General features: G+C 37.3%; 1 protein-coding gene across 4 annotated transcripts in view; it reads right to left on the minus strand.

Moving 5' to 3' along the window:
* Positions 1-10,399: 10,399 nt before the first annotated feature.
* Positions 10,400-17,764, minus strand: part of LOC127413329 (interferon regulatory factor 2-like) — a 43,813-nt gene continuing 36,448 nt past the window's right edge. For all 4 annotated transcript variants that reach the window (XM_051650381.1, XM_051650382.1, XM_051650379.1 and 1 more), the window contains one exon: positions 10,400-14,473. In XM_051650381.1, coding sequence (XP_051506341.1) covers positions 14,168-14,473 — 306 coding nt within the window. In that variant the 3' untranslated portion in view covers positions 10,400-14,167. The remainder of the gene's footprint in view (positions 14,474-17,764) is intronic.

Below are 17,764 nucleotides of genomic sequence, written 5' to 3' on the forward strand. Positions count from 1 at the left end.
AATCTACTGTCAGAGAATAAACATGAAACACCACAAGTGGATTTCAAAAGATTATATTTGTATTTATGAGTAGGGTACAACAGGGCTAAAGGCCCCACAGGGTAAAAGGCTGTTCTTATTAAAAAAAAAAAAAAAAATCCCCAAAACACTAAACAGCAACAACAACAACAACAAAAACAACAACAACAAAAAACTACCACAGTACTTTCCTTAACACCTTTTTGTCACTACACACTGCAAATATTCCTGATCCATGAGGTCATCGTGTGCAATGTCTAAAGTTTGATTTTTAGGTAATTCTATTTTATGTAGCTAATGAGAATCCCTGACATTTTTGGACAAAATGCTTTATTTATCGTTTCAATTTTGTTCAAGGTGATTAAATCAAACATTTTTCAATAACTGTCCAACAAGTGAAAGGACAGTATTTGGGGTAAAAAGCCCCCCTGTTGCAGGAGCTAAAGGCCCATATAAAACATATTATTTTTCTTAATTGGCTAACATCAACTGATCAAATTACAAGAAAGATTAATTTGTTAATAGAATACGTGAGATTTAATAAAATGCCAAGTGTGATTGAGATGAACAGAAGAAATTAACTGTTTTTGGTTATTTCAAGTAAGTACTATCTTAATTTGTTACTCAAAAATGCATCTTGCTGTCTCAAAAGTATTTCCTTAAGTTGACAAATTTTGCCATGTATCTATTGTCCCTATATTTACACAATATCACTTTAACCCCCCTAGGGACCTTTTACCCCAAATGTGGGGGCCTTTTACCACCATCCCTCACCACCTTTTAAAGGAATTTTAATAATATTTTAATCAAAACAACCATCCGATCTGTTCTTTTCATACAAATTAGGCTGCTTCATCAATAATATATGAAAATAAATGTATTTTTTCATCCTTGATGTCGACATGAAAGGGAAGTTACACATACAACTAAATGCAATACAACATATTATGATTCATATACATTGATTAAATGCAGAATAATTGTAATAAATAATACATGCACACATACAAAAAAAAAAAAAAAAAAAAAAATGCAACATATAAACATATACATCTTTTAGAAAACTCCTTTTCAATATTTTTATGATATCAGTGATATTGATGTTAAAGAAGATAATTAGTTCAAAACCTGAAAAATGTATTGATGAATGTGTGAATTTTGCTCATAGTTATATTATAAAATAAAAAATGAATAAAACAAATAAACAAACAAACAAACAAAAAAATTATAAAATTATATGTTTCTTATGCTCTTATGTAAAAAACTGCATTTTTGCTGGGTCCCTGGAGAGACACAGAGAAAGACATTGTGGGAGGAAACTTGCCAGATGCAGCGATGACTTGTCTGCTTTGTTGTTGTCATAGCGATCCAGGTGTCATTAGGGATGAGTTGAGAACTGCTACCAAAACCAAAAGACAGACCACTCCATTACACACACACACACACACACACACACACACACACACAGACACACACACACATATGGGGGACATCTGTTACTCCTCTTTCATTGTGAATTAATCATTATTCATGACTGACCATGAAAGGAAACTTTGTTTGTTGTAATTATTGATTTGTCTACATAAAATGAACCTATTTTGGGACACTGCAAGGGACAAAATCAAGCAAACATGCAAGGAGGTCAGTGGGGGACCGATATAACAGTGTAACAACTGTACCCACTGCATTAGAAACATGGTAGCAAGTGTTCCTTCAATAGTTTTGTTAGATTTTATTCAGTCAGAAAGCTTAGATAAGTAAACCAGACAAACTGGACGATTTTCTTTACATTTTATTGGTTTTATTTAACTTTGTTACACCTGTTGTTTTTCCGGTCAAAAATGACCAGCCATTGGAAATGAATTGATTAGACTACAATATACAGAAATATTACGTCATCCCAATCATTTAGATGAGCACATATGTGGATGTGTGTTTGCACATACAAAGTCCTCGGACACACACACACACACACACACACACACACACACACACACACACACACACATGTGTGTTTCATGTTTTATGAGGAATCTCCATAGATATAATGTTTTTTATACTGTACAAACTTTATATTCCATCCCCTAACCCTATCCCTAAACCTAACCCTGACAGAAAACTTTCTGCATTTTTACATTTTCAAAAAACATCATTTAGTATGATTTATACGTTTTTTTCCTCATGGGGACCGACTGATTGTCCCCACAACATCAAAAATTTCAGGTTTTACTATCCTTGTGGGGACATTTGGTCCCCACAATGTAGGGAATACCTGGACACACACACACACACACACTCACAATTCACACATACAATGTGTGTTGAGCACCCTTTTGTGCATCATCTTTCCATGTACACTCTTGGAGGAATATTTCAAGATCTGCTCACCATATTATGTTGTGTTTGAATCGGTATAGTCTGCTGTAAGTTACGATATGTCATTGTCTATATGTATAATTCAGGAAGTAATGAGGAAAAACGTGACAAAAAGACACTCCTGTTTATTATATTTATGTGTGTCAGTGGGAATTTCGTACACTGATACTCAATGCAGGTTGGCCTCTGAGTGAAACAAATTTGCTCATTGCATTTTACTGATTGGAACGTTTCCAACGATATATAACACATGGCCATCTCATCTTTTTTATGTTTTTACCAACTCTGAATATAATTGTTGAGATAACAAAATTGCAGTTTATGAGAACAAAACAGTTCTAATTTGTCAGCTAATTCAAATGAATTATTAAGAATTGGTAGGATCAGCTATATGCATTGTAAAGTCCAGATTTTAAGCTTTAAAATGACACATATTTTGTTTCCAGATCTGGACTGGGACATAATTTCATGCCGGGAGTCTGAAACTCATCCATGCCACCCAATAAACCCACAACAAATTTTAAAACCACAGCTGATGGGGGTCACGTGACGCCATGTGAGAAGCAGACGTGTAAATGGCGAGCTCTGCGCACTTTGCTAGTGTTTTAGTTATTTTCATGTTATAATCTGGTGAGATTCAATACACCCAGTTACATATTTGCTCTTTGAGGTAAACATGGCAAAGTAGTCAAAATCCTCAGACTCTGGAGACATTAAAAGACACTTACGTGCTGAAGCTGAAACCTCTGATGGCCCTGTGAGCCAGGGACTCGATTTGGAAAGCGCAATGGGAGAAGAAATCCAGCGTCAACTGTCCAACATCTCGATGATGCTGACGAAGGTTGTTGCTGACTTGGAGGATCTCGCTGTAATACGTCAATCAATTACGGCGATGGAAACAAAATTCTCTGAATTGGTCACAAGAGTGGCAGATGTAGAGTAACGGATCGATTATCTGGAGTCATCGGAAAGGGAATTATCCACTAATCCACCCGCGTCCAAAACAGACTTGGAACACATATTGGAAAAATTGGAAGATCTCGAAAATAGGAATCGAAGGAACAATATTCGGATTGTTGGAATTCCTGAGCATGAAGAGGGCAGAGACATGGTGAAATTCCTGGACGAGCTCTTCCCGAGTCTGCTCGACATAACAGGCCATAAGCTGGAAATCAAGCGAGCTCACAAAATTTGTGCAGAAGCACCGGACTTGAGCAATCCAATGGCAAAGTTTTCATGGGGACTCTCGTAGGCATGCATGGACCTTTTGAGTTTAGAAGGATGGACGCCGGTTGGCGCTGTTGTGTCGTTTTTCTTTTTTCTGTTTGTTTTGTTCAGGGGTAAGTTTGGGGTTTGATTGTTGCACTAATGGGTAATGTGGTCTATATAATCTTGTTTTTGACACACAATTTTTTTTTTTTTATTATATCAATATGTCAGATGTTAATATGAGTAGGTTATCTCTCTCCACGTGGAATGTGAATGGGTTGGGGCACCCCATAAAAAGAAGGAAGGTTATTTCTTTTCTTAAGCGTAAGAAATATGATATAGCGTTTCTTCAAGAAACACATCTTTCCCCGCAGGAAGCTGAAAAAATTGGGAAGATATGGGGTGGACATGTTTTCTTTAGTGCTGGCTCAAGTAAGAGTAGGGGAGTCATTATACTGATAAATAAACATCTACAATTAAAATGTCTCAAACAGATTAAAGATAAATTAGGAAGGGTCATTATTGTTTTAGGAGAAATTCAGGGGCAAAGGTTGATTTTGGCTAATATTTACACACCTAACGCTGATGATCAGGGCTTTTTTATAGACCTTGAAGGGATGTTGGCACTCCTCATGATATAATATTGGGAGGAGACTTTAATCTTTTGATGGACTCAGTCCTTGATCATAGTGAAGCAAAAGTGTGTAAGCCCCCTAGGGCAACATTGACACTTCACAGGATGTGTAAAAATCTTGGTCTTACAGATATCTGGTGACTTTTGAACCCATCTGGTAGGGACTATAAATTTCTTTCATCAGATTTTTTATTTTTATTTTTTTATATCGAAGTCCCTCATTTCATCTGTTGTGGATTGCTCAATTGGAAACATCTTAGTATCAGATCACACCCTGGTGAGTTTAGAGATGTTGCCACATACAGAGAAAAATAAATCATATAGTCGGTGCTTTAATGTATCTCTTTTGCAAAATAATTTTTTCCAACAAATGTTAAAGACTGAAATCAATGTTTATATGGAGTCCAACTGGTCCTCAGTATCCTCTGTGGGCGTGGCTTGGGAGGCACTTAAGGTGGTTCTTAGGGGTCGGATCATACAGTATGCCTCATTCACCAGAAAATCCAAAGCATGTGAACTCATGGAGTTGGAAGGGAATATTAAAAGTGCCGAGACAGAGCTGAAGCGCCGAATGTCATCTGAGGGCCTCAGAGAATTGACCCGATTGAAATACAGATATAATACTATTTTGTCACTGAAAGTGGAGTTTTGACTATTCAGGGCAAGACAGTCATACTTTGAGTCGTGGGACAAAACAGGGAAGCTTTTGGCTAGATATATAAAGCAGAGAGTATTTTTCTACCATTCCCTCAGTGAAATCTGCTGGTGGTGAAATATTTACCTCAGCCATTGATATTAATAATGCTCTTAAAGAATTCTATCTTGATCTCTATAGTTCCATGTCTTCGTCTGCTGATGAAGATATTAGAAACTTTGTGGAACCATTAGAACTCCCTAAACTGACAAATGAGCAAAAAAACTCTCTTGATTTTGAGATAACCTTGGAGGAGCTTGGTGAGGTAATTAAGGCCCTGTCTACTGGCAAGGCTCCGGGGCCAGATGGTTTTGCCGCTGAATTTTTTAGATCTTATGCTACAGAACTGGCTCCACTTTTCTTAGAAGTTTATACAGAATCATTAAAGAATGGGAAGCTTCCTCCAACCATGACACAAGCCCGGATCAGTCTGATTCTTAAAAAGGACAAAGATCCAAGTGAGTGTAAGAGTTACCATCCAATTTCCCTGATCCAGCTAGATGTAAACATTTTGTGAAAAATTTAGGCTAACCAATTAAGTAAAGTTATGACATCTCTTATACATATAGATCAGGTGGGGTTTATTTGGGGCCACAGCTCTTCTGATAACATTAGGCGTTTTATAAATATTATGTGGTCAGTGGCGAATGATCAGACTCCAGTCGCTGCCATGTCACTTGACGCCGAAAAGGCATTTGAAATGGTAGAATGGGATTATCTTTTTAAGATTTTGGAAATATATGGGTTCGGGGGTACATTTATTAGTTGAATTAAGTTACTTTATAGACACCCGGTAGCGGCGGTACAAACAAATGGACTAATTTCAGATTATTTTACTTTGAATAGGGGCACTTGGCAGGGTTGCCCTCTTTCCCCATTATTGTTCTGTCTTGCCCTGGAACCATTAGCAGCTGCGATAAGAAAGGAGGATGATTTTCCAGGGGTGGTGGCGGGAGATATGGCGCATAAACTTTTGCTTTACGCAGATGATATTTTATTATTCGTCTCTGACCCTTCTAGATCTATGCTTTGCCTCCACAGAATTATTAATACCTTTTCTAATTTTTCAGGATATAGAGTCAGTTGGTCTAAATCCGAAGCTTTGGCTCTGACAGCGTACTGCCCAGTAACGGCTTTCCAGCCAGGTAATTTCCAGTGGCCCAAACAGGGCATTAAATATTTGGGCATTTTATTCCCATCAAAATTGTGTGATTTAGTTAGAGTTAATTTTGATCCCTTAATAAAATGGTTTTCGAGCGATGTGGACAGGTGAGCTTCATTACATTTATCTATGATTGGGAAGGTTAAGGTTATTAAAATGAATTGTATTCCAGAATTCAATTACTTGCTGCAGTCTCTTCCTGTAGATGTCCCCCTCTCTTATTTCAAGCAATTTGATAGCATAGCGAAGTCCTTCATTTGGAATTGTAAGCGTCCCAAATTACATTTCATGAAGTTACATAGGCCGATTGACAAAGGTGGGCTAGGCCTACCCAAGATTTTATTTTTTTATTATGCATTCTGTCTTAGACATTTGGCTCATTGGTCACTTCCACCTGAGAGAGCCCCTCCCTGGTTCTGTATAGAACAGGAAGTTCTTGCCCCTATTTCACCATTGTAGAGCCTTTCTATCAAATTAATCGGAGAGGTTAAGTTACATCCCATTATTCTGCATTTGCACTCGGTATGGACAAAAGTGTCCAGACTGTTTAATTCGGACATTTTTTTAAATGTTGCCTCGAGCCTATGGCTGAACCCCAAATTATGCATCAACAAGTCCCCTTTTTGCTGGTCAGAGTGGATTGGGAGGGGGGTTACTACACTCAGTGACCTATATGAGAATGGAGTGTTGAGATCCTTTCAAAATTTGGTTCATCTTTTTGGGATTCCTTGATCTCATAAGTATTTACAGCTGTGCCACCTGCTCTGTACTGTTTTGGGAGTGGTTTACACCCCCCTAAAGTGGCAGATACTCTGGGAGTGGTGATTACTGCTTTTGGAAAAGGTTATGAGGCATCGGTGTATTACTCCCTGCTAATTCAGAGTCTGGGGGACGGAACTTCAACTTCTCTTAAGAGATTATGGGAGAAAGATCTAAACTTGGCATTGGAGGAGGGAGTGTGGGTTAGGATTCTAAAAAATGTCAAATCTGCATCTAGAGATGCAAGGGTTCACCTTATGCAATTTAAGATTTTACATAGAGTCTATTGGACCCCCTCTAGATTGCACAGGCTTGGTCTTAAAGACACATCCACCTGCTGGCGATGTCAATCAGAAGATGGAGACATAATCCATGTCTTTTGGGGATGTATTAAGATTCAAAAGTTTTGGTTGAGGATTCAGAGTTTTATGTGCAAGGTTTTGGCCTCTCAAATGTTATTTTGCCCCAGACTCTGTGTCTTCGGAGATGGGGCAGTCATTAATTTGGAGAATAAGCATGTGAAAAACTGGGTCCTAACTAGTATTATGATTGCCAGACAGATCATTTTAAGGAGTTAGAAGTCAGCTGGAGTGCCCCCATTTCAGGAGTGGTGTGGCAGCTCTTGAGGAGGGGGTATCCAGAAGACTGGGGAGGCTAGACCTGTTTGTGAAGAAGTGGGGAAGATATCTGTCTTTTTTGGAGGGCTCTCAGGGAGGGACAGTGGAGAGAGAGGTGTAGGGGATGTGTGTGATTAGTTTATTATTTATTTTATTTTTTAATTTAATTTATTTATATATTTTTGTTGTGTGTCTATAATTATGTGACCACTGGGGTGTTGTCAGCCCATCTGGCACCAACAATCATCCATGCAATTATCTAATCAGCCAATCATGTGGCAGCAGTGCATAAAATCATGCAGATACAGGTCAGGAGCTTCAGTTCAGGATGTTCACATCAACCATCAGAATGGGGAAAAAATATGATCTCAGTGATTTGGACCATGTTATGATTGTTGGTGCCAGACAGGCTAGTTTTTTTTATTTTTTCTCCCCAATTTGGAATGCCCAATGCCCACTACTTAGTAGGTCCTCGTGGTGGCACGGTTACTCACCTCAATCCGGGTGGCGGAGGACAAGTCTCAGTTGCTTCCGCTTCTGAGACAGTCAATCCGTGCATCTTATCACGTGGCTCATTGTGCATGACACCGCGGAGACTCCCAGCATGTGAAGACACATACTACTCTCTGTGATCCACGCACAACTTACCACGCACCCCATTGAGAGCGAGAACCATGAGGAGGTTACCCCATGTGACTCTACCCTCCCTAGCAAACGGGCCAATTGGGTTACTTAGGAGACCTGGCTAGAGTCACTTAGCACTTCCTGGATTCGAACTCGTGACTCCAGGGGTGTTAGTCAGCATCAATACTCGCTGAGCTACCACGGCCCCCCAAATGGGCAGGTTTGAGTATTTCTGTAACTGCTGATCTTCTGGGATTTTCACATACAACAGTAGAGACTGTTTTTTACTCCGAATGGTGCCAAAAACAAAAAAACATTCAGTGAGGGCCAGTTCTGTGGATGGAAATGCCTTGTTGATGAGAGAGGTCAACAAAGAATGGCCAGATTGGTTCGAACTGACAAAGTCTACGGGAACTCAGATAACCACACTGTACAATTGTAGTGAGAAGAATATCATGTCAGAATGCTATTCTGAGATGCGGCTTGGTGCTGTTTTGGCAGCACGAGGGGGACCTACACAATATTAGGAAGGTGGTTTTAATGTTGTGGCTGATCAGTGTATTTGTTGTAAATATCACTCCAAGTTGCGATAATTTGCTATCATTATAGGGCCTAATTGAATTTTTACATGGATCAAACATAGTGCTTTTGTGACTAAGGTTTTTTATTATTTTTTACAACACTACCATTAGAATGTTTTAAAAAAGAAACATGCATTGATTTTATTTATTCATTATTCTAAATTTTATTCTGTATGATGTGAGAATATTGATCTGATTTTCATTTTAAATAAAACATTACAGTTTTGTTTGTTTCTCTTTCTACCGTCAATGATGATTCTAGAAAGTGCAACCGCAGCCTATTGTTGCCATAGTAACGAACGCAACTTCCATGTGTGTCTGATTGACAGGTAAGACGCGCTTACTCATTAAAGTTAATTTTGTGGTTATTTTTAATTATTTCAGCAGACAGCATGTTTCATACATCAACAGTATTAAGATTAAGAGGGTAAACTTTATCATTCAACTGAACAAGGACAGATTACGACCTGAGAGGCCCATAGGCCGGTACACCGTGGAGGTCCCCCATGACGTGTCACATGTCTATGTTCACTTTTATGCACTACAGGATGCTTGAGTAGTATACTTTGGTTTGCTTTATATATATATATATATATATATATATATATATATATATATATATATATATATATATATATTTGGCCGCCATACACACACTGGCGGCCAAAAGTTTGGAATAATATACAGATTTTGCTCTTAAGGGAAGAAATTGGTACTTTTATTCACCAAAGTGGCATTCAGCTGATCACAATGTATAGTCAGGACATTAATAACATGAAAAATTACTATTACAATTTGAAAAAAAAAAAAAAAAAACTACTTCAGAGTTCTCATCAACAAATCCTCCACATGCAGCAATGAGTTTTGCAGATCTTTGGCATTCTAGCTGTCAGTTTGTCCAGATACTCAGGTGACATTTCACCCCACACTTCCTGTAGCACTTGCCATAGATGTGACTGTCTTGTCGGGCACTTCTCACACACCTTACAGTCTAGCTGATCCCACAAAAGCTCAATGAGGTTAAGATCCATAACACTCTTTCCCAGTTATCTGTTGTCCAATGTCTGTGTTTCTTTGCCTACTCTAACCTTTTCTTTTTCTTTTTCTGTTTCAAAAGTGTCTTTTTCTTTGCAATTCTTCTCATAAGGCCTGCACTCCTGAGTCTTCTCTTTACTGTTGTACATGAAACTGGTGTTGAGCGAGTAGAATTCAATGAAGCTGTCAGCTGAGGACATGTGAGGCGTCTATTTCTCAAACTAGAGACTCTGATGTACTATTCTCGTTTAGTAAAAAATTCTTATTGAGTGCTCTGCAGTTGGAATTCTTACTACTAGAAAATCGATTGTAGTGCTCTCTAATTCTAAATATTACTAGTAAAAAATGCAATTACAATGAGTAACGCTGGGATCATTAAAAGCTAAATCAGCTTGCCATAGCTAGATGAAATATAAATGCTTAGAGGGAGGTAGACAGGGAGAGAAGATGGAAGGGAGGATAATATGACAAATTCAAATGTTTTCAAACTTCTAAACGGACCATAAGCAAATGACTCCCCTGAAAATGTGTAAAACAGCCACAGAAAATGACTTACTTTGACCTAGAAGTTAAATCTGCTCTCTGATAAAAAAAAACAAAACAAAAAAAAAACAAAAAACAAACATCCAATATATAGGATTTATTCTCCAATTTTGAGAGGACTGATAACACAGTAATGACACAAATGTGACTTAAGCAGTTTGTGATTTATTCTTATGGTCACATGATTTTTATACACCACAATCTTGAGGAAATCTGTCTTAAACTGCCATGTTCAGTGATCCACAGGATTAAAAGAAGTCCTTGTATGTGTATAAAGATCATATCGACACACACACACATATATCTGGGATTTGCATATACAGTCATAGACACAGACAAGCAAAACATACATGTTCACATATACAGTAGAAAGAGACACATTTTCTAACCTATGTTTATATATATATTCATAAAAAGAAGTGCGTTGTTTTTTTGTAAAAACCACAAACTAACACAAATTCACACCAGATTTTGTACATCATAGGGCCAATAATGTAAAATAGCGGATATTTCATATATTATCCATTGCATAAAGATCCCTAAGGTATAAAAATATATCGGCTCGCGATAAAGGTCCTAAGATAAGTTAAGATGATGCCATTAAGTGCATTTTTTTCTGGTTTCGTTGGAGTCACGTATAGGCTCATATAACTATTCTCCTCGATCGTGAGCAACAAAAGTCACTGATTATCACAGCCAGTGCTTAACCATAAGGTGCTCGAGGGGCTAAAAGGCAATTGGGCAATAATCCCTTTATATACACATTTACAACAGCTTGCAATCTAGACACCCCTCACTATGGCAATTTATGGATATACAGTGGACCCATAAAGTATTTGGAAACTTAAGCCACACTTACACACCATATTTCAAATCAGTGGCATCTGCAAACAAATGATGCTACAGATTTTCTCAGAACTAACTTAAAGGAATGATACAGATTAAGTACAAGCTGAAGTGTGTAACAATTTCATTGTTAAAATACTTTCTGCTACCCCAGCTTAATATGCAGAGACAACAATAAGTAAGCCATTTTCTTGAAAACTGTGAACACTGTGTCTCATGGTGCTATAAAAATTCCTATGTTTGTTTTGAGTGGCCTGGCCAGCACGACACAACAACATTGACTTAACAAATGGCATGAGTTGGGGGTGGGACTATCTGTTTGTTCGATCAACAGAAGACGGGAGTGTATTCTGAACTAGAGGTAGACTGATATATTGGTTTTACAGTCACTAGCAAAAATCTATGCCGATATTTGCTTCTTTTTTTTATTCCTACATGTTTCTCTGTGTCGGCGCTACAGAGTTCTACACTAAGAACGACCTCTAGAGGTGAAATAAAAACAATCACTGACACCTCGTGGGGATTTGCTGTATCTAAATCTTTCATTATTGACAATATTCGTCCATATTTTTATCTGCACTTCAATGCATATTTTGTTATTTTGATAGATAAATCAGGTGTTTCTAAACTGAAGCATGGGCTTGCAAAGATAAATGCGACTCTACAGAAACGTGCCACCAGCACATACATCTTGTCTCCAACTTTCTTGTGAATAATAATAAAAAACCTCATCTGGTGATGTATAAAATCCCTATAAAATCTACATTTGGTAAATACTTAAATATAGAACACTGTAACTGAGCCAAGTCTCTGTGATTTCAAAATAAGAGTCACGAAATAAGTATCTGTATTTGGAGCTTGTTTATAGTTAAAAGTCCCACATTATGCAACATATATTTTATATCTTGTTATTATTGGGAATAGACTGCATTTAGAATTTTGTTCATCTTGTAGCCTCTATAGTCTTGTTAACACATACAGCTTTTTCCAGAAAATTACCTACAATTTCCTGCTTAGAGGTCATGTGTGAACACAACCCTTTTGAAAATACTGGTAAATTTTGCTCTGGCAGTTTTCCTTATGCGAAGTTGTATCATTACCTATAAATTTCCTTATTGATGGTATGTGTGAACAGAGCCAGAATACCGGTTTCGGTTTGTACAAGGTATGGTGCGCTGATGTAAGAACGTTGTGACGGAGATGACGCAATTATGCTGCGCTCTTTTCTTACCAGTGAAAAATATCAACAAACTGGTCAGATAGTGAAACTAGAGCGCTTCTCTTCATCCTAGCAGATGAATACATTTCCCGACAGCTGAAAGTTACTGGCTCAGTTACTGGAACAGTTAGCGATTTCCCATGTTTCTGATCAACCCACGTTCTTCACGCAGACCTCTGTGTAGCAAAATACGTACAGAGTACAGAGCTTTACAGCCTCAGAGAGCATCTCTGCATTCTGATGCTAGCGACAGCATTTTGCTCTCTGATGTTCAACACTCTCATTTGAAGTCATTGCATATGGTATCGTTGAGTCTCGAGCAAGTGCATAAATGAAAACATTTACCAAAAAACTAAAAAACTAAAATAAAATAAAAAAACACCAACTTTACCAATCGCATACATTCAGCTCCAAAATCAAAATCAAAATTAAAAGCCCACATTTCCGGCACAGCCGTGTTGAGGTCATTCCTGGCAAACAACGTCACATAGTTTAACGGCATTTGGTGCTGATGTGTGAATGTTATCAAAACGGAAAAAAGACAGAAAAAAGTTTCATGTGTGAACAGCACATTTGGTACATTTACCAGTAAAGGCAACCTAACGATTTTCCTGTAATTTACCTGATTGCATGTGTGAATAGGGCTTATGTCTTTGCCTGTCATAGTAAGCAAAGACTAAGATTTTTTTTTTTTTACATTCTATTAATCGTTTTGAAAAACTATCGGCCGATTAATCGGTTATCGGCCTATTCCACCACCTTAGTTATCTGTATTGGCAAAATCCACTATCGGTCGACCTCTATTCTGAACGCTGTTTGAAAACAATGTTTATTATTACAATTCCTTTGGTGATGCTAGTGGCACAGAAATTATGCCAGTTAAGATTAAAATAACAACACTTGTGGCATAATGTTGATTACCACAAAACAAAACAAAAACAAAAAAAATTCAAGTAGCCCATTGTTTATATATCTAAAAAAGGTTACAGTAAGGCACTTAAAAGAAGTTAATGGGGCTAGTCCACAAAGGCTAAAATACGCACTGTTTTAAAAGTATAGCCAGAAGATGTAAACATTATACATGTAAACATGATTTTATTGTGATAAAACTGCTTACTAACCTTATCTATGGAAAATTTAGTTTTAATGACAATTAAGTTGTAATATTGAATATAACTTTACACTGATAAAGTTAGTAAGCGATTTTATCACACTAAAATCATGTTAACACATAAAATGTCTTTGCTTCAATGCAATAATGTTTTTTTTGTTTTTTTTTTGTGGAAATTAACATAAAGCCACAAATGCTGTTAATTAATCTTATCTTGTATTGACCCCGGATCATTCCTTTAACTTTTCCAAACAAATTTTTTAAAGTCAGTTTCCCTCAAGCTCACACAGGTTTCCTAGCAGAGTAAGCACAGGTGTATTTCATCACATTCACTATGAACCGAATGCTATTTGTCTTCATTTTGAACAATGAATCTATTTTTTTGAATATAACAAGCACAAGTGAACATGTGCTATCATAAATGTTGCTTGATTTGTTAATTTGTTATCTAATTCAATGATATTTATACATTTCTAAGCGTGGCTTAAGTGTCCAAACACCTTTTGGGGCCTCTGCACGTCACTGTGCTCAAAATCTCCCTGAATTTAAGCTCCTGGATCACTTCCCATCTGGGACTATGTTTAACCTCCACTTTGGTAGGATGCTTTACTCGTCCAGAAAGCTGTCCTTTAAGGCAACGTTGTCCAGTGAGCTCTTAGGTCCTTTACCAAAGGCAACAATAGTGTTCTCCATGTCTTGGTCAAGTCCAGCTAGACATTGTGTCACAATGCAGATATCATCAGCAGCTCTTAACGGAGGATTTGGACACATCTGAGGTCTTCATGATCACACTGGCTCGTTTCTCATGGACGGGGGGCTGATCTGAAGGTCCTGGGGTGTGAGACGGGGGGAAAGATGAGTTTAGGATGTTCCATGGAGTCCCAACTGTGAAAGGGGAGTGTAAGGATGAAGGCACTTGGTCTTGGACAGTGGTTATCTTGAAGTTGGGTTTTTCAGAAGAGATGAAAGAAGACATGCTGGGCAGAGACATCCTCATAACTGGCGGCTTCATATCTTCATGTCCAAACAGTAAGGTCTGAACATGCTAAAAAAGACAGAACAGAGCCACATGTTAGTTCAGTGATCATCACAACAGAACACTGGTGGTGACAAGAAACTAATATAAGATGTCACCACATATTACGAAATCATAATTTAGATAAAACAATTTTATCTAAAGAGATTTTGTTTCAATCAAGAGTACAATGATGAACCTACAACTATTCAGTTTCTAACCTCGCTCATTAAAGTCAACGTAAATGTACTTTTGCAACTCATTTTACGTAAGTATTGTAATGCATTTGTGAGTGAAACAGGATTTTCAGTTAGAAAACACATCTGTGGCACATTATTTTATCCATCAAGAATTGATTGGATAGTGAAAATTGGCATACCAGTTACATACCAGAAAGGAGGCCGATCTGGATGTAAGCTAAAACAATGCTTAAAAATCTATTTGCCTATTGGTTAACATGGCCTAAAAGATGTCGTTATCCCTTTAAGCTTGGATGGGTCCGCCGACTCAAAAATTACAGTCTTCTTGACCAACACAAAATAGGCATCGTTTGAAACCTTAGAAGCTCTACTTTCCAATGCATTTAAGCATTTAAGACCAAAACTGAACAAGTGCTTTGAAATTTGCAGACAAATCAGAAGTGTTCCGTTTTGATAATTTATATAAAAAAAAACTGCAATGTACATATTATTGCAATCAGTAAAAACATCAAACTGATCAAATAGCCATGTGCCATATGTTGTTGGAAAGCTCTCAAAGAGTAGAATACAACAAGCATATTTATATTACTCACAGACAATAAAAATAGCTATGTATATGTCTTTGACAATTATGTTAGTATTGCGTTTTCACGTATAACTTCACGAAAAATAAACAGAACATAAAATATCACATACCATTACTCAAACAAGCCCATACACAAGGTAATTGGATGCATAGATCATTATATAATCCATACGAAGCACAATGTTACATATGACCACCAGGTGATGGCGCCAAGTTCATGACACAGACTCAATGATGACTCAAATGAAACTCATTCTGTGATATCTCATTACTAAAATCATGTCTACATGCTATGCAAAACTTTAGTCATTGTTGTGTTTGCATGTGTAATTAGTTCTTATGTACAATTGTGTTTTATTTGTTTGGAGAGGTTTTTGGACACTATGATAAATAATTTTTGTAATGCTATAACTCTGGATTGCTTTGTCGTATCAACACAACATTTTTCTCTGATACAGTTGACATGATTGGGAACAAAACAGAAGTTTATCGGAGCCACCTTATTTCCACCCAGAGATATATAATGTCAAATTAAGAAAGTAAAATTTTTTTGTGTGTGTGATTTTTCAGCAGTTTCTTAGGCTGAGAGTCTCAGAATGTATCATAATCTATATCATTAAAAATGTGAAAAGTTTTCTTTACAAACATACCAAACACGATTTTTTTTTGTCGAGTTATCAGTGGCGTCAATTCACCAAAAGCCAAGGTATGGCAAGTTCCGATGACGTCATCCAATCTTATGTGACAGCATCAAATCAAGTCCCAAATATTTGAATTAATTCCTGAAAATATCAATACGTGCTGCAGCAGCCATCCTCAAATATCACATTGAAGCACCTATTTACACACTAAACACTCATTGAAAAGCAGCTTCATATGACTTATTCAAATACATAGGCTATTTGTACTGGACATACTGAAGCCAAATAAAGCACAGGTAGAACGATAGTGGAGAGAAAAACAACAAAAATGTTAACAGCACCAGCCTTAAAATATGATGCACATGACGCATCTAAAGATAAATCACTTAGCTTTGTTCAAAACCCAGCCAATTAGAAAGAATGAGCAAAAATATAACAATAAAGCCAAGTTTTACCTTATGATGATCTTAACTTCTTTTAGTTTGAAAAGCAATCTATTAATCAATTTATTTAAATTTATTGGGTTCCTTTATTTAAAATATTTTAATATTGATGTAAATTTTCATGTGTTTCTCCAAAACATTGCTTCAAGTTTTTAAAGTAATTTTTCAAAAGCCAGTAATAAAGCAGAGTAATAAAATAAAGAACAGAGTAAACAGTGCTTTAAGTTGATCAGTAACAGCAGCAATTATATATTAAAAATGTCATCTAATCTTAAAATATTGACAATCTTTACTGTGTGATTATTAGATTTACATTAATATAGAACCATTGCATTAACAGTTTCACTGATTAGCAGACCTGTCATTAAAATGTATTAGGCTTAATACTATAAAGTTATCCAGCCAAGGACAGTGATTGATTTTCTCTTTTTCTTGTCTATATTGTTGCTTGATTAATTTTAACAATAGGCTTATAACAGCTGCAGCAGATCTATAAGGCACAGATACTGTATTTTGAAATATAAGATTTTTGCCCTGTCTGCATCACGTAATACATTAACGGCTGTATTTATATTAATATTGTGTCAAGACGGTGGAGATTTTTGTCCCGTCTGTTTACGCTCTCATAATACATTAACAGCTGCGTCTTTATATAATTTTGCGTCAAGTGGGGCATTTTAAATCACATTTAAATGTTCACACACGCAGCTCACCATGAGATAGGAGCGCTCTGTAGAGTACGCACACACTTACGCATTTATAACCACGGCTGTAGTCAAACAAACAGTCATTTAAGTCAGTCAGAATTTACTTGAGACACAAAATAATTGAAAACTATGTTAATCCTGTAATTAAAATATATTCCTTTGTATTGACTAGGCAGCCAATGTATGGCAGCTGCCATACCCTGCCATACGCAATTGACGCCCCTGCGAGTTATAAGCCTTTAAATTTGGTTATGCCACTGAAACAGTAAATCTTTAAAAATACCTTCAGAGGGGGGCCTGGGTAGCTCAGTGAGTATTGACTCTGACTACCACCCCTGGAGTCGTGAGCTCGAATCCAGGGCATGCTCAGTGACTCCAGCTAGGTCTCCTAAGCAACCAAATTGGCCCGGTTGCTAGGGAGGGTAGAGTCACATGTGGTAACCTCCTCGTGGTCGCTATAATGTGGTTCTTGCTCTCGGTGGGGTGTGTGGTGAGTTGTGCGTGGATGCCGCGGAGAATAGCGTGAGCCTCCACACGCGCTATGTCTCTGCGGTAACGCGCTCAACAAGCCACGTAAAAAGATGTGCAGATTGACGGTCTCAATGTAGAGGCAACTGAGATTCGTCCTCCGCCACCTGGATTGAGGTAAGTCACTACGCCACCACAAGGACTTAGAGCACATTGGGAATTGGGCATTCCAAAATTGGGGAGAAAAAAATAAATATCTTCAGAGCTTAAAGGGTT

The sequence above is a fragment of the Myxocyprinus asiaticus genome, chromosome 22 (genome assembly GCF_019703515.2).
Source record: "Myxocyprinus asiaticus isolate MX2 ecotype Aquarium Trade chromosome 22, UBuf_Myxa_2, whole genome shotgun sequence".
In the NCBI taxonomy this organism is placed as follows: domain Eukaryota; kingdom Metazoa; phylum Chordata; class Actinopteri; order Cypriniformes; family Catostomidae; genus Myxocyprinus; species Myxocyprinus asiaticus.